Source organism: Paramormyrops kingsleyae, chromosome 11, assembly GCF_048594095.1.
Source record: "Paramormyrops kingsleyae isolate MSU_618 chromosome 11, PKINGS_0.4, whole genome shotgun sequence".
Lineage (NCBI taxonomy): Eukaryota > Metazoa > Chordata > Actinopteri > Osteoglossiformes > Mormyridae > Paramormyrops > Paramormyrops kingsleyae.
Window position 1 is genome coordinate 11,656,141 of NC_132807.1, and position 27,485 is coordinate 11,683,625.

General features: G+C 42.9%; 1 protein-coding gene across 1 annotated transcript; it reads right to left on the bottom strand.

The window, feature by feature from the left end:
- Positions 1 to 831: 831 nt before the first annotated feature.
- LOC111841539 (ankyrin repeat and BTB/POZ domain-containing protein 2-like) lies at positions 832 to 27,221 on the bottom strand. The gene is made up of 17 exons (XM_023807360.2): positions 25,920 to 27,221; positions 10,439 to 10,588; positions 9,184 to 9,391; positions 7,121 to 7,273; positions 6,858 to 7,023; positions 6,654 to 6,743; positions 6,286 to 6,387; positions 5,901 to 5,997; positions 5,458 to 5,593; positions 4,893 to 5,158; positions 3,890 to 4,068; positions 3,668 to 3,773; positions 3,308 to 3,410; positions 3,118 to 3,205; positions 2,953 to 3,024; positions 2,654 to 2,767; positions 832 to 2,364 (listed from the first exon to the last, which is right to left on the bottom strand). The coding sequence occupies exons 1-17, from the start codon at positions 26,785 to 26,787 to the stop codon at positions 2,161 to 2,163; spliced, it is 3,102 nt and encodes a 1,033-aa protein (XP_023663128.2). The 5' UTR covers positions 26,788 to 27,221; the 3' UTR covers positions 832 to 2,160.
- Positions 27,222 to 27,485: the final 264 nt, after the last annotated feature.

Consider the following 27,485-nt stretch of genomic DNA (forward strand, 5'->3'; position numbering starts at 1 on the left):
TCATTGCGAGGAGACCTTCTATTGATGTTTGTCAGTTTCATATCATTGTGTGTGTACAACAGATGAAGAAAAATGCTCTCAATTTTTCTTGTAAATATTTCAATTCCAGCAATGGGCACATGGAAACGGGAGCCCTGCTCATGGCTTTAGTCTTGTATTATTGTGTGCATGTTGAGCATTGGTTTTCTTTGCATGACACTGATGTAATTGTCCCATAGAATTTCTCTTTGCCTTAACCTGTTTTACCGTCCTGATTCTTTTGACTGTTCTCCTCCTTTGTCGTTATTTTCATTTTCGTTTCCTTAGTGTTTCTCCCTGCCCTCCTTTACTCTGAGCATATTTTACAATGCTTCCTCTACACTGTACCTCTTAACGGCTTGGGGATTATCATCCAAACTAACCCAGGTGGCTGATGCAGGAAAGGGATTTTAAACTACAAGAAATAAAGCAATACCTATTGATATCTTTTCTATTTTGTACTTGGGAAGAAAAAAAAAAACATGCAGGATAAGTACAACTTAATAGTTGACACTGAGCAGGAAATCAACTACAAATGAACCCACCCCCGTACCATAACTGTGAACGACTTCAGTACAAATAAATTCATGCAGTTATGAAGTGTCTTTTATTTTTTTTAATGTAGCTATTTTCTGGTGTTCTAGTCTGATGTATTGCACCAGTATTTTCTTAAAGAACAGAGGGTCATGTCATGCTCCTTCATGCCAGTACCTGTGATACAGCCAGACAGCTGTTTCCTGATGAATTTCTACAACCATCACTGATGCAAACGTGTGTCTTTCAAGCTGACTGGAGAAGGACTGGTTCCAAAACTGAGGTAAAGAAATTTTATTTGCATATGCTTACACTTTATTCATGGCCTCTCCCAGAAACATTGCTTTCATAAGAGAGGACATAAAACAGCAATGAAAGCCAATGCCTGTTTCTAGAATATTTATTTTTACCCAGCAAGCACAGATTACTTTAATTGCAAGTATATTCCAAAGAGCCAACCATAATGGTTACTTTCTAGTCACAAGTCCAACCAGCTTCACCAGCACCTTCAGATGCAGATGCAAAGAAGCACAGTGTTAAACACAAAACAGCAGAGGCCTTTCATTGCAGTACATACTGTAAGTGAATGAAATCGAGAAAATAAAACAATATTATTATCAAACATCTGACATTAAACAAATTATATAGAGATTGTAAAAATAGAAAATATTTCCTGAGAATGTATTTTCATGCTTTATAAGTTCAATTTGGCAATATGCCAGAAGATAAGACTAACTACATATAAATAGTCAGATCCAACTATGATAGATTGTAGAGCATGATGTTTCACTTGATGATACATTTGCCAGTGTTTGGATACAAATCGTTTTAAATGGAGGACATTTACATAAGGCTTGCAACAGGGAAAAAAGATATTTTAGATAACTGTACTTGCTGTAGTAGTCAATTTACAATGCTATTAGAATTAGCATGCCAACATTCTAGTTTTCTACAAAGAGAACCCTAAAGAAACAGTTTGCAGTAGTTAATATATAAATTACATTTGTTTACAAAAAATTGAAAAGATATACAAAATACTTGTAAATTGTCAATCAGTTCATCGGCCACATGAAAATGAATGCAATTTTTATAAGTAGATTTTTAGCTACTTATAGGTTGCTGTGAGCTCGTAGTGTCAGCCACACTTCAAAATTAAGTCTTCAAATTAATGTTGCTGAATATTACATTTGAGGACCAGCTCCCCGGAAAACTTACATGAAAAATACAATGTAATCAAAATTTAAAAAACATAAAATCAAGCAGTTTTCAGCTGTTTGGCAAATTTCAACTGGGCCACATCATTCTGGATTATTTACACAAGTATTTACACACACCTAGTCACAAAGAGAAGACCTTTGGTCATATAAATAAATATTACATTTTTTTGTAAAAAGTAGGCAACTAATGGTTCTGTGTCCTTGACAAAAACATACCACTAGAGGGTAGCAGAGTCTCAGATTGGCACTCTCCTATGTACATGTCCTAATGTGTCCTGCTGCATGTTTCTAAATCATCAGGAACAACTGCACTGCAGTTGGATTCTTTGCTGTAGGACAGTTATGGGGTTTTCACATGTGATTGGAGAACAAAGCCACCGGCCACACCAGTTCACACCGTGGACTTCACATAGAGCTGCTGCATTCTATTCACCAGGGCAGCCTCCAGCTTGGCCAGCAGGGAATTGGAGGCGACCCCCCGCCGGCCACCGGACCCTAGGAGCAGCTTGCGGAAGGAGTCCCTCTCCAGCAGCTCTGCCATGTGCTGTAGGAAGTAGCACTCGCAGTATGCGCTGAGCTCCTTAGCCCCGTGAACCTGATCAGGATACGTCCATTTAACATGTGACAACATGTAATTCACAGTATGCTAATTGTTGAACTAAGAGCATTAAGAAAAACATAGAAAAAATTTTACTTCATATTAGTTGCATGAATATATACATTTTCTCTCATATCCCACATACATGATATAACAGCCATTCACCTTAACCAGCACCAGTCTGAATATTTTCATTGCATCCAAAAAACCTTCATTAATTCCTAAACTTAACAGTTAACCTGCTTTGACCATTGACCTCTGGTGTGTCCGTGCATCCTGTTCTTACCTTGGCCCTATTGTAGATATTGACAGCATGTTCAAGGTCAATTCTCTGTGCACAGATGATTTCACAGTGTTTTTGTAATGTCTCCAGCTGAAATAAGTTGGCCACTGACAGTAGCTGCAGGAGAGAGGGATCAGAAAAGTCCTTGTTACAGTAGGTACTTGAGGCAATCCTAAAGTCTCACACATTAAATCTTTAGTGCTTTAACTGAAATACCGCCCGAGTTCCAGCACATAAGCAGTGAAGGCATTCGGCCATCCTAGCACAGCAAGCACAACAGCAAGTCATTGAAGTTCTCTTGCCTCTAGCAAGTCAGACATATTTGAGCTGATGACTGACTCCCGGCCACCACTGTACAGGTATTTCATCATCATCTGCAAGAAGATTAGAGAGCTTTTGATCACAAGGAATCCTCACATAATGGAGGAACAGAGTTGTTATCCAATAAGCTGTTATCTGATACTTACATAAAAGATGTCATACTTTACATCACTGATCTCAATGTCCCTGCAACCAGAAGAATCTAACCTGGAAGACCCCAGCAGGGACTTAAAGCTGGTGTGAAAAAACAAACCACAGTCAGTCATTTTACAGGGACACGTTTCAACATGAAAAGATATAAACAGAAACATCCCCAGTGCTCTGGCATCTGCCCACCTTTCGGAGGCAGTGATCAGCAGGACTCCATGGGCAAAAAATGGCTTCCCTTCCACTATGAAGGTCACGTCTGACATCTCCTTGTTGTTCAAGAAATGAAAGTCTGGGAAGAGAAAGATGGAACACGGATTCCTCATGCTGAAACACTAACCGACAGTTATGCATGTGTTCAAGTCTCAACTTTTACTCTGAAATCTGTTGTAGAAGAGCAGCATGAATGAGTTTCAGCTACAAATGTAACTGAACAAGATAAATTCTGTAAATATAACTTGCACAGTCTTAAACTGAACTGCATAAATAAAAGTTAAAAAATGAAAGCATCGCTTATACAACTAAAACATACGCGTAAGTAATAAATACCTAGTTGTGATGAAAGACTGGCCTTTAACTCTGGGATACTGGGCAGGGGAGCAGGACCATAACAATGACTGAAGATGGAACCCAGCTGCTGGTTCAGAGCCTCATTCTGTATAAAGTTAAACCAGATGTAGATTTTCACATCATGACAGGAAACACTTAAGCAGATTGTTTCTTGATTATTGCTGGTCATTATTCACAGTTACGGTATGTGGTCCTCCCCACCTTGCTGGTTCTGAGAATCCTGAACATCAGTGGGACGCTGAGGCTGACCAGCTCCTTGGAGTAGTCCTCCTCCTTCATGCTGGTGAAGTCCTTCAGCAGGGAGAGGATGACCTCAGATCTGCACTGCTGCTGGGCGCTGCGCAGGGACTCCAGCCACACGTGGCCCTTCCAGGGGACACCTATCAGGAAAAAAAAAAATGCCAGCCATGAACTACCCTGATATTTGTCCTTTGAAGCTGATTGGAACAATTAAATGAAGAGGGAACCCGAGGGAACCAGTCCTCGGAGACCCCCAGACATTTCTGCTCCCTCCCAGCTTTCCATGGACTGTCTGGGGGCTCCCAAGGACTGGTTTGAGAAACACTGACTTAGGATACCAGTAATGTCAATGAACAGAAAGAAATAAGAGATGGCAGAAGGCTAAACAACTCCATTTCCATGCCCCCATCCTCAACGCCACAGTGTGAGGGCCACACTTCTCATCGGCACATGCTCACTAACAGATCATTTCCCCAGTGGCATGGTATGCGGGGCTTTGGACAACTGCTGGTGAGGGGCGGCTTGCAGACACCAAGTCAAAAGGCACAAAAAAATTCTTAATTGGCCCATTTCAATCTGTACTCAGAGGGATCCAGAAACACAAACACCCGTATATTTCACAAATAGTGAAACACAGAAACAGACACAATGTCTTTTGAAAGATGAGATTTTGTAGATAAACAATGTATGAAAAGAAACAGTGTTGTGCTGCTACTTTTTGCAGTTTATAGTCTGACACATTTACTAAACATAAGAATGCAACGAATTTATATACAGTACATGAAGCCCTGGTGATTATATATGGATCATGCGGCATATAATTGCGATGTGATATAGTACTGCCTTATTTTCCACTGTTTCTCTTTCACGACAGAGACCAACAACAGTTTCCTGAAGTACTGTAATGAAAATGCTGGTGAAGAAAGGCTCTCCCTTAAACCAGAGAGAGTTCACGAGTGCGTACCTAGTGAGCGCAGCTCCATGGTGACGTCCAGGTAGCCGTGCTCAGCGCTGAAGTAGGCCGCTTCCTGGAGAGCCTTCATGCGGGCCTTGCACAGTTTGGGAATCTCCGCGTCGGCGACCGTGGGACCAGGGCCCTTTTGCCGCGCCGGCCTCTTGCCGGCTGCTGCATCCTTCTCCCCCTCCACTCCCTCGGCCAGGATCTCCGCCAGGGACAGGATGTCGGCCTCCACCTCCTGAGGCCTGGTTAGCAGCTTCCTCAGCACGTTCCTGAAACGTCACGCAGGCAACACAGTCAGGTAAAGGAGCTACAGCTCAGATCACTCAGATACAAACATATGTGTAAGAACTGCACTGTACAATGTCAAAGCTCACACACATCCCTGAAGGCAAAGCAAGAAGCTACAGCCCTGTCAGTCACATCTACGTGAGGGATGTATATTAAAACTCTTAACATTTATAAACTGATGTAAAACAAACTACATTAGAAGTGAATGAAACAACAGAAGAAAAACTCCACGCCGAAGTGCAATGATGGTGGGCAGAAAAATGGCAGACAGGCCTCGTACCGGTGTCCATGAGCCGCGGCATTACTGAAGCAGTTAATGTTCTCGTTAAAGGGAGACAGCAGGCTCTGGCTGCCCTGGGCCCGGAACAGGGGGTCGGCCCCACGGGCCAGAAGCAGGCTCACCATCTCATAGTTCCCTGAAGGCAGAGAGGCATATGGGCAGGGTCACACAGATGTTTCAGTGAGGAAAATTAAGTGTGCAGCATTCAGAATTGTGTTGGGGCCAGTTTGCCATCACTGTAGAAAAGTCCCAACAAATGCGCATATCCCTGACGCACCCCCAGGATGGCGAGCTTGAGGCTGCTGGCTTTACATGCCAATTCCCATCATCAACTGTCATCCTGACAAATTGACAACATACTGTTTCTTAAAGAAGAGGCAAGGTCAGCTTGCTAAGCCTGGCCCCCCCAGGAGCGTCCTGGGGGAAGGGAGCGATGGACCCACCTGCCGCGGAGGCGAGCTGCAGGGGAGTCTCTGCCGAGCTTTCCGGCCCGTTCCGGAACGGCGTTCCCTCCACGTGAGCCCCAGCATCCAACAGGAGCTGGACAAAGAAGACTGACTCAGTCAATGAATTATCCTGGCTTAAAACTGCTACAGTTCAACAGGCCCCTCAAAGGGTGATGACATGCATTCTTTAAAGGACACTGCAACAAAGATTAACGATGAGAGATCTAAGGCCTCAGAATCCACAAAGATAAGATTACTGTGGCTGGCATAACCCTGATGGGGGCGGAGTCTGATTCATTCACTATCGATCACAGCACAAAATTCCTCAATGGCACCTCATCAGCACAACGAATCATGACTCTAGTGTCTTAATACATCTTACCTGTGCCACAGAGATGTGGCTGTGCAGAACCGCAAACGTCATAGCTGTCCATCGCCGGCAGTCAGGGTGTACTGATGGGTGCTCTGGAGAGCAACCAGGAACCTAAGTATGGAAAAAATAAGGATAATGATGCCATGGCAGAAACAAACAGCCATGTCAAGCACCTTAAGAAGTTAGTCATCCTAAAAAAGACACAGTTGAGAAATGGGTCAATAGACCTGATTCAGTTCTATTCCTTTGTTCTTCACTGTGATGAAAGTCAACTAACAGGATCTCCTGAAGACAACCTTCAGTCAAAAGGACCAAAACCAAGGCATGCCAATATCAAAAGACACCCATCAGAGGAAATATGGAAGATGATCATTTACCGCCAAGTCTACGTTTGCTCCTGCGTCAATAAGCATCTGAACCAAGGCCTCGTCCCCCATTAAGCAGGCATACATCAAGGGAGTCATGCCCTGTGGGTCAACAAGGAACAGTCAGTGCAGAATTCTGGGTCAGCCAAGTGCAGGACTACATCCACACTCTCAGGGTTTGAAACACACATCTTCTGCTCCAAGAAGAGCTCATACCTGGTCATCCATGGCATCAACCCCCTCGCGCCCCAGCAGCTTGATGGCCTGGCTAATGAGATCCGTGCGGCCGCTGGCCAGCATGCGGAAGCCGAGATCCAGCTGGAACTTCTCCGTGGCGGCTTTGGCGTCCAGACGCCTGAAGGAGGTGATGCAGCAGTCCGGCCTGCGAGGGAGTGAGTGCTGGGTTTAGAGCCAAAGCCTTCCGGCAGGGCTGGCCGTAGTGGGGATCAGGCTCTCCCTATAGGAAGACATTGCCTTACTTTAGCTGTCTTGGCTCACAGTCCAGGCCTGGGAGGAGCAGCCGGGCCGCCTGCCGCACATCATCACTGTCCACCAATTGGCTGCGACGGTGTTCTGTGTGAACGATGGCCACTCGCATCCACTCCATCAGGGGGGGGAGCAGCAAGAAGGGCCTAATGACAAGGTTGGGGGTGGTGGTGGGGGGGGATTTAGTAAAATTTCCTAATTACTGAAAATTTACAAGTCTACTTTTACCAAAACAAAAGAGTTTCGCCTAAGCAAGTTAGGAGGCCCATGTGTTGAGATGTTGTGGAGATATGTTTTTGATATCACTACGCAGCATTATGGGGCTGCTCATCAGGCCATAACGATGACACCTCCAGCTCCCACCACATCACTCTGCACTTAATAAAGTGTCTTTGACTGCAGCCAAGTGGGGAATTGGGCCGCGGGATCATATTAGTTCACCGGCTGGGGACGATGTGGGGGGGACTGAGCAATGGAATGTCTCCTGTCCATGTTAGTTATAGCTGCAAGCCACCAGGGGGGAAACATTGAAGGGCACACTTCAAAACAAAAATATAAGAGGAACAAGCTTGAAATAGCACCCTGCAGTGATATTATGTATCTGTTATCCCAGAGGAAACAGAAGCAGCATTTTACAGACCACACAAGTTCAGTTTGGCAGCTGCATTGGGCTGACCCTGTCCTCTCATGGCCCAGAGAAACCAGCACTCTCTCCAGGGTGGATCAGCTCCCATTTCCATGTACTGCCTCGTAACACGGAGCCCTGCGCTCTGCTTGGCAGTCGCTTACCGGCAAATGCCAAGACGGCAAAAGTTTATGACGTGATGGCCTGTTCCAGGCAAAGTTGGAGGCATCACCGTGTTGAACCAAACAACAGCTATGAAGGACGTACCTGTAGCCACTCGGATACCTTCATACAAACGGTTTTAAACTAAATGCTCCTATTGTGTCAAAGGTGGGGATTATAAAGTTGGCTGAGAATGCAAGTTGTATTGTTAGTCTTTGGCAACACTTCAGTGTATAGACATGCATTCTTTCAACAAAGTTTTAGAGGTGTTTTGGAAGGTATACACTGGGATTATGATTATATAAGAGGGCTTAGCATTCATAATTACAGCCATTTACAAAACTATCACCTGCCCCAACATTTTTTCCCTCCAGATCAACATAGTTCACATGTTGCATACGGCCCTTCTGTTGCTTAGAAATGAAACATGACTATTCATGAACAAATAACCTGTGACTTTCATTATGTGTATTTTCCCCACAGGACAAAATGAGTTACCCATAAGCTGCTATTATGCTATGGGATTTAAAAAAGTAATAAAAATTTGCTTACAGTTTCATGTCCAATATTTAATTGTAATTAAAAGAAATTAAACCATTACATGACTAAATGAAACTATATCTACAAAACAATACTGCTATTCGGCCCCACCTACGCATTTTTGCTTTTCCCAACCAATCAGTCATCACTGCCAAGAAAATGACCCAACACTAACAAAAGGCCTCAGTTCCTGCTTTACTTCAGTGAGGTTATAGTCATGAGACAAACATTCACTGGCTGCTCCTAATGACATGCAGTGACCTCACAAGGCCCGTGGTGGTCACCTCTGGGAATTCCGTTATCACAAAACCACCCCTACGTGGAGCCCAATGAGCTCAGAAATGTAATGACTTAAAAATCCAAGAATACAAGGAGATGAGGGGGGGGGGGCGCTCAACAGAGAAATATTTCCATTTTGGGTTTTCTGTTAAGTACCACGATGGGAACCTCAGCAATCAAGGACAACACATATCTATTGGAAACCTGTATTTTACAGGGAAGTGTCTTAGTTCATCAACTACCTTCCTCATTTCCTTTAATAATTGTTAGTTTCTATCATGAGGCGTAATCAAGCCACCTGATCACAGAACTGACTAAAATAGACAGGATACCATGGGTTGCTAAGATCGGGGGATCAGTAATTACACGTTTGGCACTCTAGGCTGGTATAGCAGTGGAAGCAATGTATGGAGGTGCCCCATGTGCAACAAGGGGCCTCTCGGTAGGTACCTCTCCCTGTTCAGGACCATTCGGGGTGGCTCCAGGTTGGGGTTCTCCATGGACTCCATCTGTGGGCAGCGCAGAAAGTAGTAGAGGGTGTGCAGGGCATCTGGAGACCAAGAGACCGGCTGCTGCTGGGTGTGGCAGCCTGGGCTGAAGCTGGAGCCGCCAGGGCTCAGGCGTTGCATGTGGTGCATGGCTCGAGACACCAGGTCACCTGAGGGGAACATGGTGCATGCAGAGCAGGTCAGGACAGCAGCATAAAGGGGCCGCGGGGCTCACCCACCACAGTTACGGGGTATGGAGGAAGCATGCGGAGCAGCTATGTAGATGGGAAGCGTTACCTACCATGGGGATGGAATACAGAAATCTAAACTAAAAATAATTTTCTTTACAGGCTTTAGCCAAATAGCCATCAGATAGGCCAGTTTCTCTCAACTAATGGGTTGCGACCCAAGGGGTCGAGACAATTTACATGCGAGTGCATGCGAGTAAAAGAAACCCAACAACTTTTACAGACACCAACCTCACCAGTGAACAACCTCCCCAGTCTACTGTGAGTTTGGGTCACTAATTACTGACCAAGGAATACTGTGGAACTGGGGGCTAAACCATTTGAGAACCCCTGGGCTAGATAGACACATGAATCTGTGCTGCTTCTGCATTTTCTCAATGATATTTACTTACAGACTTCTCCATGAAAATTGTTACAAAAATGTTTGTGAAATTTTATCATCAACAAAAGCATTTATTTTCATGGTACACATCTAGCTGAAGATTGAGGTTCTTAATATGATTTTAATCAGACAGGGAGGCCAGATGCAATTAGAAGACTTCCAGCACCCCACAACAAATTGGATCAAGTCAGAGAGAGAAACCAAACCTGTGAATGAGAGCAGCCATTGACAGGATGCAAGATAACATTGATTAGAGGGCATCAAAGACCCTTTGTCAGGAAAGAGAGGCTAAAAAGACCAGGCAGGGGGTGGAATATGATGTGGGACGATGGGCTTCTAGTTAGAAGCAATTACTACATGTTCAGTTGCTGGCCAGAAAGATTTAAATGCAGATTTGAGTGTGGGGTGGGGCGGAACTAATGCTGGGGGAGACATAGGTCAAAGGGAGGCTTGTTTCAGGCTGAAGGCCTCTGTGCCTATATCTAGGGGGGCCTTCAGCAAATACTGACCACCGATCCAGTCTCAGGACAGCAAGACTGATACAAGGGTTATCAGGACCATGGAAGACCATGGAGGGGCCTACTCACTGAGCTCGGAAATGCTGCCCACACATGTGGCGAGCAGGGCCTGTTCCAGGGTGTGCACCTCCAGATGGGCACGGGCATCCTCCTGGCCCTCAGGGCCAGCGAGCTGCGCCTCTGCGTACGGGCTGAAGTGGGCAGGGAGTGACAGCACACCTAAGGTGAGATAGGGAGGAACCGTCACCGTTAATGATCTCATTACCAGTCAGGCAGGCCTTCATAGGAATGCGAAAACTGGGACAGTTATGACTCAAACCGATCCACCCACGTAAGACAATAGCATCAACTATTTCGCATGCCTATACATTCTTTTACTTTTATTATTTTAACACCAATTCAACCATGAAGTTGTAAGTTTACTTTTAGAATGTTAAATCAATACAAGCAATGAATTTGCTGTTGTGCTCTTTACCAGGCCGGGGACTTGAACCCCCAAAAGATGGCCAAGCAGAATGGCAGCGCCAGGGAATTCATCAGGCCTGCATAAGAGCAGCATTGACACAAGCCCCTCCCCAGCCGCTCCCTTTACACACACACACAGGCAGCATCTGGTCCTGATTACACCCTGGCTAAGTCTAAGAGATCTGGCACACGCTTCAGCACATCAAGAGGGATTTTTTTAAGAATTCTATATAAAAATGCAAGCTTGATTTATCTCCGCATCTGCTCTGGTTCAGTCCAAAAGCAGTTTGGAAGCATTTGCAGAATTCAGCAAATGAGCAGTATCACAGCTCAAGTGCCCATTCTCACAATTAGGGAAAGGCCAGAAGCTACAGGAGCTGGAATACTCTAAAGACCCCCCAGGGATGAGCAGGGCCACAGTATCCTATATGGTTTCAGAATGAACCAGGGGACACATTACGTCAAAATGAAATAACTGCCCAATCCAGAAACACCAACTGCTTCAAAGGGGGGGATTCCATCTTAATGTAAACTGCTTCCCTGTTTACGGGAAACTGTTCAGTTTCACTTTAGATATTCAATGTAGGTTCTGCATTGCTCTAAGATTAATATTAATGATTTCGTTTAGTACAGCAAGGAGCTGAACTCCAAAATCCAACACCACTATTCAATTTGAAGGTTTAAAGTCTCAAGCATCAACAAACGCATCCTGCGTTTTACAGGGTAAATAAGACGAAAAAAAGCAAAAAGATTAGGTTTCTGTCTTCACGGAAACATACAAATGCAAAGTGAATGAAGGCATCCTGAGCCACACATGGGAGCTCTGAGGTCACCCAAAGGCTCAGGTCATGGCTCCCGCTCCCCTCATCAACCCACAGATATCCTATAAATTCCAACCCCTGTTCTTATAAAACCCTTCAATTTTAACATCAGCATCCTGCCATGCTCATCGACGTTAGCGCCGTAGGAAGGCCGAATAGTAAACAAGGAGTTCGCCCTGTATTTCTGTCACTGTGTGAGTGGTCAGAAGCAGTACAGCTGTGACCGCAATAAATAAAGCAAGTGGCTGGAGCTGAGCGGCTGCTATCTAGGGTACACATGTGTGTGTGTGTATGTGTGTGTATGTGTGTGGGTCTATGGCTTCCCTCAGCTACATCTTCTCTCAAAATGAGTGCTGCGGATTTTTCGTTAAGTCATTGATTACCTTAACATGAAACGTGCATGTTACTTAGGAAAAGTAATTTAAAGATGCTTTGTGGAAATACAAAACCAAAAAAAAAAGGAAAGTGGCTAATTGATGGATGCTCCTTTGAAGGAGACTGCTGCCCCACACAGTGGCAGCCCCTTCTTCGTCTCACTGCACTGTGCTGTGGGACACTGTAGAAAACATACTGCAGTGATTAAAAGCACATTGGCTGCTGTTCTTCGTTGGGGTTTGAGGCAGGATTTCGGCCTTCCCGAGTTTCATGCTGGCAGTAATGGAAAACCCCACTCTAACCACCCCCCCAGTCACATAAGCAGCCCCTGCCATAGGATTTTATACTCCTATATATTTTTACTTCATAACACGAGATTGATGATGGCTAAAATTTTCAACTGGAAAAAAACTGGCTTTGTTAAACCTGACCTATAAACATTTACATAATTTTATGCTCTCAGCAATGAGTGCCAAGTGAGATTTCCTGTTACACGCACGCACACACACACACACACACACACACACACACACACACACACACACACACACACAGGTTTGTAAGTATATTTTTGTAGGGACTCCCCATTCATTTATATGGGGGAAAACGCTAATCCCAACATGATGACCTTAATCCCTACCCAGCCCTAACCTTAACGATAAGTAACCAAAATAAATACAAGACTTTTGGCATTTTTACCCTGAAATAGGGTCCCCACAATGTCAAAAAAACAGGTGTTTATACACACGCGCACACACACACAAGTTGGTCTTCCTATCTAAATGGGGAAGAACCCTAATCCCAATCACGACACCCTTAACCCCTACCCATCCCTAACCTTAACCATAAGTAACCAACCCAAATACATTTTCACTTTTTTGATTGCATTCACAGATTTTCATAAAAACTGAGGTTATCCAAATGAGGACCTCAAAAGATGTCTCCAAAAGTAGGGAAATTTCAGGTTTTACTACACTTTGGAGACAATTTGGTCCTCAAATGTGATCTATGCAAACCCACGCACACACACACACACACACACACACACACACACACAGGTTTGTAAGTATATTTTTGTAGGGACTCCCCATTCATTTATATGGGGGAAAACGCTAATCCCAACATGATGACCTTAATCCCTACCCAGCCCTAACCTTAACGATAAGTAACCAAAATAAATACAAGACTTTTGGCATTTTTACCCTGAAATAGGGTCCCCACAATGTCAAAAAAACAGGTGTTTATACACACGCGCACACACACACAAGTTGGTCTTCCTATCTAAATGGGGAAGAACCCTAATCCCAATCACGACACCCTTAACCCCTACCCATCCCTAACCTTAACCATAAGTAACCAACCCAAATACATTTTCACTTTTTTGATTGCATTCACAGATTTTCATAAAAACTGAGGTTATCCAAATGAGAACCTCAAAAGATGTCTCCAAAAGTAGGGAAATTTCAGGTTTTACTACACTTTGGAGACAATTTGGTCCTCAAATGTGATCTATGCAAACCCACGCACACACACACACACACACACACACAATCACTTCCCCATCACAGCCTCAAAACTGTTGAAACACTCCCTTGTATTTGACTTTGCTTTAAATCACTATCAAATACAATTTCAAATTTGCTGCATCACTATATGCAGTATAACTCTGAAAGCGAGAGTTAACTAATGATAATGAGGGAAATATTCACTCTGAAGTATGAAACGTCTACATTTCAGTGTTCCTGATTGGCTCATAACCCACTTCTGTCCTTAACACAAGTATGTACTGTGAATAAATGAAATGTGAAGATGACACATCTCTTGCAGAAATAATATGGAGCAGATACTTCAGAACACCGGAATCACAAGCTCATCCACCAGAAATCTGAGGAAACGGAACCAGTCAAGTTTGCAATTAAACTGCTCATAGGCTAATTATAAGAATGAAATTCCCTCCTACAGTATATTTGGCAGCTAGGTTCAGGCAAAATGAAAGGACATGTTGTCTCTTGCAAGGTCGATCCTACGCAAACTCACAAGACATTTCCTCATACTTGATGCGGTTTATGCTAACGCTGCTGGTCCTTTCTATACAACAAGGATCTAAAATTCATTATGAGTCATTTAAACTGGAAATCAGACACATTTCTTCCCTAATTCACAAGCGCTCAGTAACAAGGGATACCACTGGGCGATGCAGTAGGGAGGCATTTACCCAAATTAATGTCTGACCGCCTGCACCCTAACCCCCCCCCCCACCCCCTGACCTCGCCTCTGTTGGAGGAGCAGCCGCGTGTCCTGAATCTCTCTCGCATTCCCCAGCACAGCTGTCCCCGTGCTGGCAGCTCGCAAACCCAGACCAGAGGCCAGTCTCACTGAGGCCAGCAGACTAACCGAGGTCTGCTACTGTACATTATTCAGAAAAGACACACATGCATCATCTCTCCATTTCTATTCTTGGTTCAAGAATGACAAATATTCCTTTGACCTCTGTATGCCTTAATCACTGTATTATAGCTTCACCCACAAAAAATGCACTCAAAGAGCCTCCATCTATTTAAGAAAAAGTGTTAATTTTTAAATTTTATCACCATTTATTTGATGTCTTGCCAGTGTCTGGGGCAGACAGCCCTAGACTTTGTGCAAATACAGGAGTATATATTACACACCCTGAAGCAAATGGCAGCCGTGACACTTAAATAAATACATGCAGCCTCGACTGAGCGTGTAGAAACCTCCTTTTGCAGAGCTCTACGTTCGTGTCGGTTTCCATTCAACAGTAGGTTTCTCTGTAGGGTTAGACTTCAGATATGCAACTTGATTTTCTCAGTACAGTTCTTTGTAGGCCCTTACTTATCTAGGTTAAAAATAAAGAAGTTAATATCGCACATGTAAATCAACACTGAAACATTTCTTGGGAATTGGCCAAAATTTGGATTTATTGACACGATAGTTCCTCATTTTAGTGGAAAAACCTGCCTAGGAAACAAAAATCCAGAATTAAGTATAGAAGAAATGTCCATCCATCCATTTTGCTACGAGTATAAGTATAAAAATAATTAAATACTGTACATATAGACTACTGAACTCATGTCCATACAAGGTGCACTAAGAGAACATACTAAGATGAGTAATTTAACTGAAATAGACCTTCGTTAAAACAGCTGAAACCAGAGGTCATGTGCACTAGCCATTTTGCAGACACAGAGCATTCCGACTTCGCCGCACGCCCGGCCAACGCCGCAGAACAATCTTGAGAGAATATTACTATAACACACGGCTCTGGGACAAACTGCAGGACCTTTGATGATGAACTGCTTTTCCCTGCCTCTTCGTCCTTGGACCAAATGGCATGGCAGACCAGATGTTTGACTATGGCTGGCAGCTGGTCGTTACGCCAGTTCCTAAATAAACACGAAGTCCACTCCATGTCCACTGGCTGCTCGCTCCCTGCCAGCACTTTTAAGGCATCTCCAAGCCTTGGGGCCAAACTGTGCAGGGTGCCCTGATATCTAGTTCCATGGCAGTGTTTCCCAATCCAGTCCGTGGGGAACCCCAGACAGTCCATGTTTTTGCTGGGAGCTGGGAGGGAGCAGAAACACTGACTGCCTTGTGATCCCCGAGAACCGGTTTAAGAAACACTGAGGACTGATGTGTTGTTTAAAAAATGCTTATGATGTTTTGTAAATTTCTTTTTTTTTGTTTTTTTGATAGCTTTACTTTAAGGCTGAGAATCAAAATCCCAACAATATCTTATTTTCATGTGATGGGGGGGGCGCAAGTGGTACATAATTACAGGCTTAATCAGCAGCTTAAGGGTGTGTTTTGCCATCTGGCTCATACTGGTGGATCTGAACCTTATTACAGTCAGTAGTGTTTTTAGAATCAGGAATAATTACCTCTGCAGACCTTATCTCATCTCCAGAGACATTCACAAAGCCTGTATATCTGTTTGCTAACACATGCAAAAGTAACATTGGATGTTCTGGTTTTTGTATCAGTGGAGGTGCATGGAATCCTGCAGGAAAGCAGATGGATGCATCTGTCCCACATGGGGTCCTTCACCAACGAGCAGAACTGCAACCTGACGGTTTGCGAACAGAACACGTCCCTGCCATACCTGACCCTGGAGCACCTGCTCAAGGCAGCTCTGGAAACAGAAAATACTGCATATCAGCCAAAACTGGATTTTCAGTTTCACACTCAGAGACTGACCTAGCTAACGATTAGTTTTTTTTTAAAAACACACCTAGAAATATTTACATGTGGATGGGACAATCCTGGTCTATGATGTCAGGTTTCAGTGATACTGGGAGGAAAAACTTGCACATTAAAAGGGCACTGAATGAAACTGCGCTGCATATCACTGCTCGTGCACATCTCAGTTAGCCTTTCTCGGGTCTAGCATAGTGCCAGGAATTATGAAGCTTACATTCTACCTTTTAGCAGTTTCGAGGATAGTTTGAATTACCCCAATGACATATCATTGCTGGGTATTAAATTTTATAAATTAGCGATAACTTAAATCTATTAGCACTAGTTGTCCTGCAACGATGAGGGCCAGGCTCAACTACCTGAAAATTCAGAATACTGAATAAATTCGGAATACATTTATTGTGCTTATCGTGCAATTTCAGTGATTTTTCATGCCAACTGAGTGTTGCCGTAGCAGCAAACTCCCTATAGAGCTAAAGGATTAGTTTATTAAGAAACACTAAACTTCTAAACGCATCTGCAGAGAGACTAATACCTGCTCTTCCAGCTTCAAAGATTAAAAGGATAATGGAGAAATGCAGTATGTGGTTGAAATCTGAAAAGTAAACAGAGGCCATTGGAGAAACCCACAGAGCTTTTGGGAATGTGCACAGTCCCTGTGGAGTTGGAGGGTCTCTGGCTTTAAGGAATACATGGAACAATTTATATAACATTATAAAATCACTTTTAAAGTGTATAGAAGATACTTTCTGAATATTTGTGGGCGTGTACGCCCTGGGGTGGACTGGCATCCCATCCAGGGTGCAGTCCTGCCTTGTGCACTGCGTTTGCTGGAATAAGGTCCATGCTGACGGTCAGTGCCCCTGGACACCCCCCAGCAGTCACCCAAGGACTTCTTATGAATGTAATGACAATCATAATGGTATAAAAATAGCTTAAGTGCTATATGACAGGTAACAATACCCTTGGTGGTAAAAGGAAGTTAAAATGCTTTGCCACTGGGAATTCCCTCGCAGTTCAGCAGCAAATTAAATTTAGATTCACTTAAACCCTGCCAGTTTAACACCAGATCAGATGGGAGACCATGATTACAATTCGCTTGCAGTCTGTGCTCAGTAGCTGGTCACCATTACTCAACACTGTAGATCTTTTATGCAAAAACACCAGACGTGTCATACAATACAGTGCCGCACTATCATCAGCAATTACCAGTTAACTGAAATCCAAAAATTATAAAAGGGTACCAAGGACATTCTCTCTCTCTCTCTCTCTCTCTCTCTCTCTCTCACACACACACACACACACACACACACACACACAAACATGTTTGTAATTATATCTTTGTGGGGACTCTCCATTCATTTCTATGGAGAAAACTCTAATCCCAATATGACAACCTTAACCCCTACCCAGCCCTTAACCATAAGTAACCAAAGTTTTATGATTGCATTCACAGACCTTTGTGGGGACCTGAAAAATTGTCCCCACAATGTCAAAATATCAGGTTTTTATCACATTGTGGAGGTCATTTGATCCCCACAATGTAATGTAAACATAATCCCCACACACACACACACACACACACACGTACACACGTACACACACACACGCACACGTCACCTTGCTGTCAAACAGCCTATAAAACAAAAGTCAGTTATTACTGTTGCATACGGAAGTAACCTGAGTCACACTACAGTTTGTGCAAGTTACGACACGTAGCTGCCAAGGTCAGTTCCATCTAGGTACTTACCATGTAAACGATCCCCACTTGCTCTCTCCTCTGCAAATCAACCTCACCACTCGTGGAAATGTAGCCTTCTTAAATGACACAGAAGCCACGGCAGTGACAGACGCCGTAACACACCATGACCTCGTCTTCAACCCCTGCCTGACACTGAAACGCAGCTGGTCTCAGAGGCCGTCAGTTCAGGCATAGTCAGGTACACAGAAAAGGCCTGTTCATGAGAGCAAACGCTCTAGTGTTCGGGTGAGCACACAGGGCCTCTCCCAGTCTATATAAAGGAAGCTCCACTGCTATACAGGCAAGACAAACATTTACAGAGATGTATCTGGGAACAGAGGGGAGCTAGCTAGCCTTCTGCCAGCCGCCCCTGCTTGCCTGTGCCTTCTGACATTCACTTCATTCAGAGCAGGCAATGGACACTGTCTGTAAACACATCAGGAAATGATATTTTTATCCGGGTGGCACATAATGCCAGTTTAAAAACACACCACACACAAAACACGGCACATCAAGCAACCAGGAAAAACCAACTGGATGCCACTGGCCAACTGCCGCATGTCTGACATGCCATCTCTAATCATGCATGATGTTTTCTTTTTTAATTATCTTGCAATATTTTCTGGGAGCGGTTTCTGATTCCTGCTGAAAAATTCACAGTACAGTGCTGTTGAAATCGATTTGGGTGACAGCATATGGGTTGGGCAATGGGGTGTTGCAGTTTCCTTGAGCAAAATAGTTAATGTGACTTGCTTACGTAAAACACCCATCTGAATAAATTGGTTACAAAAAAGCCTGTCAACCCAGATATATTAAAAAAGAAAAAAACACAAATATTTTCTTACTCGCTACTATAAACATGTAGAAAGCTCTGGGAAATGTGTGGTATCTCTCTTTCTCTGCAGTGTAAATAAAAGCCTCTGTCTACAACACCAAGCTCTTCGTAACAGGCACAACTTCAGCACAACACAGTCCTTCTGGGAAGGCAGTGAGGAGCATCAAACATCAGGAGACAGCCGTCAGCAAGCTGTCACTAAAGGGTCTTCATTGCAGCTACTGTATAGATTTTTGTAAAATTGAGTTTCCCCATGTGGAGACCAAAATGGTGGTTCCCACAAAGTAAGAAAAAAAAAAAAAACATACTTAGCACATTGTGTATGGAGGGCTAAGAGTGCCAAAATTAAATAAATAAATACACCATTAATTAATTAATTAAATGTGCCATGAATTGTTTAAAATGGGAAATATAAAGATACATTATTACTTAAATGTGTCATGAATTATTTAAAATGGGAAATAAAAATATCGTTAATTAAATGTGCCATGAATTATATCTACCATTAGAAATAAAATCATTATTAATTAATTGCATGTGTCATTTACAATTATTTCACTATTTATTTAATTTTGGCACTTTTACCACATCATGAATTAATTTTATCTGTCAGTGTGACCCATCAAAGTCAGTAGGCGGGACAAACAATGATCTATCTGGATCTTGTGCAGCCGATTGTTTTGGTCTGAAGCCGTGTCATTTCCAACATGGCGCTACCAATCATGGACCAGGCCCAATACTGCGCATGTATTCACATTTTGCGGCAGACCGTGATTCAGGGCATGGATGTCGTGTATCATCATTCATTGGTTACGTATTGTGAGATGGGTCATTGATGTTTATATTTATAGTTCAGCCGTCACTTTATTGTGGTATTTAAACCATATTGCTTTGCAGATTGTAATATTTGCATCTGTGTGCGCGTTGCTTTTAGTGCCGGTGTTCTGACAAAACATCCTACCTATCGAGACGTGCTATCGAGCCTTTCTGCGCATGTGCAGTTCCACCGTCTTGGGATTAGAGTTAGGATTTAGGGGTTAGGGTTAAGGTAAGAGTTTTAGGGGGTTTTGGGGGGTTAGGGTTAGGGTAAGAGTTAGGGTTAGGGCTATCGATTAGCACTACGGTAGGATGTTTTGATAAAGTAGGACGTTTTGTCAGAACACCGGACAGTAATCTTACACTTTCCCAATTGGTATTGCTGAATAGATGCCTTTTCTTTAGAAGTCGTAATAAAATTGGGGTGTATATCAATCTTGTGTACCCATATTGCTTATCAAGGGGCTATGATATATGTACAGCATTTAAAAAAAAAAAAAAAAAAAGTCACTCCAAAATAATAGTTAAGAACTTTTATTTGCACAACATAAACAATGTTTATGTTGTGCGGTTTGGCCCAAGATAAAACAATCGGTCGTCTGTCAGAAACAAATATAATTTGCTTCATTTAGCACCACAAAACACAGCTGCCATAACTGACAGGAGTGTGTGGTAATTACACTGATACAATTAAGAAAAGAAATGATTAAGGAGCAAAAAGCAGGCTTAGTTTAAGTAACTTCACAGCACATCGAACTGGGAGTAGTACATAATGGTAACATTAAAGTAATGTCACCTTTGACTAAAATTGATGGCCATACCCTGTATTTTACGTCGCTCCTTCTGAAGCACATTAGGCATTAAAGGCCTATGCGAAATAAAATCTTTTAAAGTCGAAGGACTCCATCATTATCCGGTTAATTCTCTTTCCTCTCGCTGTCGACATTATCATAAAAAATCAACAGTGGATGAAATGTGACGCGATGCCATAAAAATAGCACGCATTCTTCCATAAGTCGCAAGCGTGCGCATGCGTAGTAGCGGAAGTTACATTTTCGGTAGTGACACCCCTACCTATATCGCTCAATTAAGGCCGTTGCGAAATTCTTCTTCTTCTTGATTATTATAGATAGCAATGTAAAAACAAATACTGCCATCTATTGTCTCGGAGTATGTTGACGGGTCCCGTACCGATCCATTATCTGGGATCTATTTCTTTTGACTTGCTGTGCAGGGTAACCAATCAGATGTTACTCTCGGTTGACGACCCGCCTACTGACTTTGATGGGTCACACTGACAGATAAAATTAATTCATGATGTGGTAAAAGTGCCAAAATTAAATAAATAGTGAAATAATTGTAAATGACACATGTAATTAATTAATAATGATTTTATTTCTAATGGTAGATATAATTCATGGCACATTTAATTAACGATATTTTTATTTCCCATTTTAAATAATTCATGACACATTTAAGTAATAATTTATCTTTATATTTCCCATTTTAAACAATTCATGGCACATTTAATTAATTAATTATTGGTGTATTTATTTATTTAATTTTGGCACTCTTAGCCCTCCATAATTGTGGGGACATTTGGTCCTGACAATATAATGTATTCGTGATCCACTAGACAACCTTCACCTTTTCTTACAGCACATGCCAGTGAGAAATGCGTATTTTGCTACTTTTTTAATTAAATCTTTAAAATTAGGGTCATCACCCACATGGATGTTTAATGATACTTCAGCGTCTTAAAGCCTCTGTGAACAGCTTTATTGTAAGATGCAGTACAGGACATAATACATTAAAATGTCTTACACAAACATCGCTTCCATGCATATTCCCACACAGGGAATGGTGGTGGCTGTAAATCCAGCCTTTTAATGAGATTTTTCCAAACTTTCTGGGAGAAACTTATTTTTTTTATTTTGGTTCAACTCAAAACTTGACGCTAACTTCTGAAAACTGATTGGCCTTGCTGGGCACAGGGTCAGAAGCTAAAGACTGTACCGACCCTGACAGCCAGACCTACCAGAGGCAGCCCAGTAAAAACATCCAGCAATGTCTTGCCTCCGAGTTGAGTGACACGAGGCCAGCATTGTGGAGGACCCCTTCACACTCTCTCTGTCCTCCTCCCATCTGGCAGAAAATGCAGGGGCATCCAAGCTCCACTGCTAGGTTCGGCAACAGCTTCTTCCCCAAAGCACTGAACTTTTTACCTGCCCTTTTATAATCCAGGCTTACTATCAGCACTGGACACTTTACCCACTGGACACTGCCCAGCACTGCACCTTTTCCTACATCTGTACTATATCTGTCATATTGTTACATCTATTGTACCATATCTGTTGTATAGTGAGGGTACCCCTAGCTCCCCTGTGTGTCAGTGTATGTGTATTCTCTATTTTTATTTGTTAGCTACGCTCGTATTATTCTCCTTTCCCCCTCTCCTTCATGTGTTGCACTTGTCTTATTTACAGTCTCTGTACATTATGTATGTATACTACACCATGGTCCTGGGGAACGTTATTTCGAACCACTGTACACTGTGGATTGTATGTAGATGGTACGACAAACACCCCCTTCGATACTTGCACCTTTTAAATACAGTCCTTTTATATTCTAACTACATCACAGGTTCATACATGGCTGTGTAATTCAGACAAAGAAAAACTATGAATTTTGGGGGTTCCATTTACTTTCTCACATACTATTCCTGAAGAAACATCCCTTACCAACAGAAGAAGCACTGAGTGGGGTATTTGCTAACCATGCTAAAACCATGTGCAATTTCCATCAATTCAAAACCAAGAACGTCATGGCATACAGTAAACCTTGTGAAAAGTCAACCAAACCTTACATTCCGGAGTATTTCGAAAAATGCTGCCATTTTACAGTCATCACAAATTCCATTTAAGACAGAGAGGTCTATTATGTTACCTTAAGCTGCTAAACAGTTGCTAAAATACTCCTCAGGAGAGTATAAGACTACAAGATTACATGTTTTCAAAGTTGCAATGGTTCTATTTTTCAGAATTACATATTATACTCCAAACTATGAGTTCAGCTATGTGAAACTTCTATCTGTGAATGGGGTAAATGACACAAAACAGTCCATCGTGTCATTAAACAGAGATGATGTGCAACACTGCAAAAAAGAGAGGCATGAAGGGGGATCTTTGAAAAGTTTCTGACGTACTCAGGATTTTCTCATACAGTGCTAGCGAACGGAGACCTGAATTCCCCCTCCCACTTTTCCAGAGAAACAGTAGGAGTTAGAGATGAGCAATTTCAGTGTCTGCCACCTTTGATTAGATTCAAGTATAGGAAAAAGTAATCACCTCTTTAAACCACATCGTGATAATAAATACTGTACAACAGACCAATACATACAAATTAGACAACCGACCAATACATAAGTCCTCATACTATTCTTGGACTATAACTCCAGACAAACTACACATATAGTAAGGTCTCTAGTATATGGAGTTCCCAGCCTTTTCATTATTCTGGATTTTCACAAAACAAAAATATGTAACGTATCATACCGAAAGTAAACAACATGCAAGTCTGTGCATTTTATATATGGATAAATATTTTTTTTTACGAATACAATAAGTTTACTACTTTTTACTATAGGAGAATAATCATTAAATCTCATTACATTTTGATTTCATAAACCGATTAATAATTTTTGGCGAGTGTTATTTGAATAAAAATTTGAGTACTATAAAGTAGTTCGAATCGGATTGAGGAATCTATAGGCCTACGAGAAATGTTTGTGAATTCTACAGTATTACTGTGTAATTACCATGTATTACAATTTGGAGACCCGATGTTAAAACTTTTGTACCACAAATATAATTTTTTACCAGTCTCGTTTTATTTTTCTACAGACATTAATATAGCAAGCTCTCATGTTGCAGAGCTAACTAGGTTTATGGATTCCGAATCGACATCAATTGTTCAAAAATGGTAACTCTTCAAGACGAATTTATACTGTCAAATCAATGTAATGATATGGAACATGACATTATTTTAACTTTAATAGCCGAAATCTTAGATGAATTTTAAAAACGAGAACAAATAACATTATTAGGATGTTCTTTTGTTTCGGGACTAGCCGTACTTGATTAATTGTATATAGATAATGATACACTCGTGTAAACCATGGAGACTGGGAAAAACCTTTGCAAAATGCTCCTGCCAAGTACATGTATACTTCCACAGTTTGAAATATTTAGTGGTTTTTACAAAAGGTAAGTGCCCATGTCATTTTTAAAACTTGCCTTTCGGAGTTTAAATATAGTGACGAAACTACGAACTTCAGACAAAACTAAACTTTAATCACAAGATAACGGTACTGTAGCTACATGTCAAGAAAAAAATAAATAGAGGAATGTGTACACCTGCTTGTATATACTAGAATAGCAATCCAAGTGAGAGCGGTACCGTGATTTCAGTATGTATATCTCATCATTGTGTACGGCAAACCCCTGGTATGAAAATGACTGTGAGCCAGTTTAGGGGAACCATAAGTTTATTTTCAGAGTAGGGTTTTTCCATCTGCGTAACCACAACGCCACCAAATATGATATTCCCTTTCCCGCTGCAAATGCTGCGAAAGCCAGATATGCTTATAAATAGACTGAACTCTGGAAATCGTTCCACGCTCACACCTGCCCTACATTTCAAGGAGGCAGAATGTGGGATAGCTTTTAAACCCATCGCCACAAAACGAGCACATTTTCACCAGCAATATAACAGTCAGCTTTCTGGTGAACTGCTCTCGCCTTTTCCGCAGCTTCTCCGCGGAGGCGTCACCGGGGCTTTAAAAGGAGGAAAATCTCAAGATGGTTTGGGGCGCGGCACTTTTTGCCGAGGACTTTTTTCAAGTTATTTAAACTTCTTTAATATTTCTTGCAGCCTCGCATGGCCAAGACCAAACAGAGATCGTGCCGACCTCGATCCATCAAGCAAACGCGAGCGGTCAAGCTGAGCCTTAAAAGAAAGCGAGTGGCAGGCGTGTTACTGGAGACCTGAACGTCATTTCTGCATTAAAGACTTCCAGATGTGTGGGGTCTGTATGGGAAAGAAGCGCTTTCATGTAGAGGCGATGGACCAGCTAGAACTGCCGCAAAGCACCTGACTGCCAGGCAGCCCCTGTCGACCTCTCTCGTAACCAACCCTGAGGTGTTCAGCACATCCCTGGCGATGACACAAGAGTCATCCTGACTTATTGGCACGTCATTATCCAGCCTTTTCACATGTGACTGCGGTTGTGAAACTGCGTTCTGAACCATATGGCTCACTTGCCGAAAAATCCGGTGACAAATAAATAAATCATCCACTTATAACCATGGGATTGCCAGGATAGTCTGAAATTCTATAATAAAAATCTATATTTATATATATATATATATATATATATAAGGCGTAAATGAGGGGGGATGTTCGGTGTATCGGGACCTTTGGATAAAAGGACCCGATAAGCCATTTAAATTATGAATATACTGTCAAGACAGGAAAACTCCTCCTTTAATCTTTACCTGGTAGGCCTATAGTTTCCGTCATCTGTGGGTAACATCGCAATTCTGTGACAAGACGTCTCACAGGTAATGAGGCGAGACATAATGGGAGGTTTTCATTTCCACTCACTTTCTCAGATTTCTCTTTGAAAACATCTCACATCGCAGACTCTCGGATTCAGAGAAGAACAAATGGCCATTGTTGGCTATGTGTGAATTTAAAAGTTGGTGAACCACCAAACATATCCTAATTACAACGCACACATACGGGTTTGGTAGTGGCTTAGGAGGCAATAGAGACCAATCTAGAGGCAAGAGAGGACAAAACAGCAAGTCGGCAAACATCTAATTTGTGCACATTTTTACCCACGCATGCATTTCAATGACCAATGAATCATCTACCAAATTAGACTGCAACATAGTTTGGCACTCAATTTCGAATATCGTATTCATTTCAGGTACTGTTGCGGGTTTCGATGGAGGTTAATTATCATGCAACCCTATAAGCCTACGTCTCAGCAAGCACTGAGGCGAATTTGGAACATTAGGATTAAACAGAGCCGTTAACCCGGTTTTTAACAACTGGGAGTGCGCCTTGACGGGATTTTCAGTAAGCGATCGCCTCCTTATAATCAGTATAACGAGAAATGCACCTGAATGTTTTGACTGTACTGCCAAAAAACAAACCCACCAGGAATAAAGTTTCGCATACCTACAACATGTTATCTGTTATTACGTGATCACTTACCACTGGCGCTCTTCCCACATACGAGATGCTCGTAGTTTTGCAGGACACCCCAAAGTTCAGGGTCGTTTCTCACGACGCCCTCCAGCGCCTTGGCTGTCACCGAGATGCTGGGCAGCCCGCAGTCCGTGCTCTTCTGGTGCTCGGCCATCAGCACCCGCACAGCCACCTCTTCGACCAGGTTCTCCATGCAGGCAGCCAGGCATATGGCTCCGTGCTCATGGATGCGCACCGATATGCGTGTGTCCACCATCCAGCGATAAAAGCGTCCCACAGAGAATTGCAGTCCGCAGCGGGCGGACTTGCCCCTCCTCAGCCAGTCGTCGGCGCTCATGCTGTAGAGGGAGATGGCTTTGACAGTGGCCGCGATGCAGGCTTTGGACAACTCCCAACTGAGTATCAGCCGGATAGCGCTGTGCATTTCGAAGCGTGTGCACCGACAGTGTATAACGCTGAGGCGCTGGGCTTCCCTCGCTATCCGTATGAGTGCCCTCCGTAAGAGAGAGGACAGTCTGCGCACGGACTCCGCGGAGAACGACGAGCAGTTGCCGGCCACCTTCTTCAGGATCCTGCCCACTTCTTCGTCCGTCCAGGGGAACTCCTCCAGGTCCGGCAAGCGGGGACACTTGGAGAAAATGTCTTCTGCGTCTTCGGGCAACGGGGTGTTCACCGTGTCCCAGCTGCCGTTCCTGCTGTTCATGGAGCCCGAGTTGTACCACCAGTTGCTTCGCTGCGGAGCGCTCGCCAAAGCCTGAGAGTTGTACTTGGAGGAGGAGGAGAGGCTCAGGGACTTGTAGGAGTCCCCTGCCCCGTAGCCGGAATCCAGAGTCAGGTCTTCCAGTGTCTTCATATTCAAACTTCCCCCTGCCATGACCGACTCCCAAGTTTCGGCTCTCTTGTCAAGTGTCCAAAGACGTCCAAATATAAACCTTCTCCTGTTAGGACGCCGTTTTGTCCTTCGGGTATAATATATAGTTGTGACCAGCAAACATCATCCAACAGAAACTATCTGAATGACAATTACATTGTATTGCTATTACCCCTCCTTTAAAAGAACTCGCACCGTACCTAAAAATACAGTGAATATTCTTAAGAGCCTGGCTCTCACTCTTACGTCCGCTTTCATCCACTAAATAGTTTTCATACGTCAGACGTCAGAAATGAGATTCTCTACCGACAGGATCCAAAAATAATCCTTAGTAAGTATTAAGCGTTCAGTATCGTTTGAAATATCACATCTCTACAACATTCTTTCGTTATATAAGAATGAGCGGTCAACCTCCTTTTAACTCCTACCCAGAGTGGAAAGGTTCGCAGGATTGCGCAAAACTTCGTACAACCAGTCAGAAAACGGAACCTTTGAAAGGGAGCCAATAGGATAAGTTATAGGGCGGCGCAATAAGCGTTTCCTTGTTTTCATTTTCTTCAGTGTCATGCATTTGATTAACACTGTGTTGAAAGTTTGACGTGTCGATCATTTTCATGATAGGCAGTTGCAAAATGAAGGCAGCGAAAAATAATCGAAAAATAATCTGTACGTGAAGTTGCCGTGTAAAAAGACGACAGCGA

Excerpts from the sequence above, each read along its gene's own strand:
- LOC111841539 (XM_023807360.2), bottom strand. The coding sequence starts at position 26,787 with ATGGCAGGGGGAAGTTTGAATATGAAGACACTGGAAGACCTGACTCTG. Across the intron at positions 7,024-7,120 it reads TGTGAGCCAAGACAGCTAAA|GCCGGACTGCTGCATCACCT; the intron begins GTAAGGCAATGT and ends ACTCCCTCGCAG. Across the intron at positions 5,998-6,285 it reads GCCACATCTCTGTGGCACAG|CTCCTGTTGGATGCTGGGGC; the intron begins GTAAGATGTATT and ends TTCTTTGTCCAG.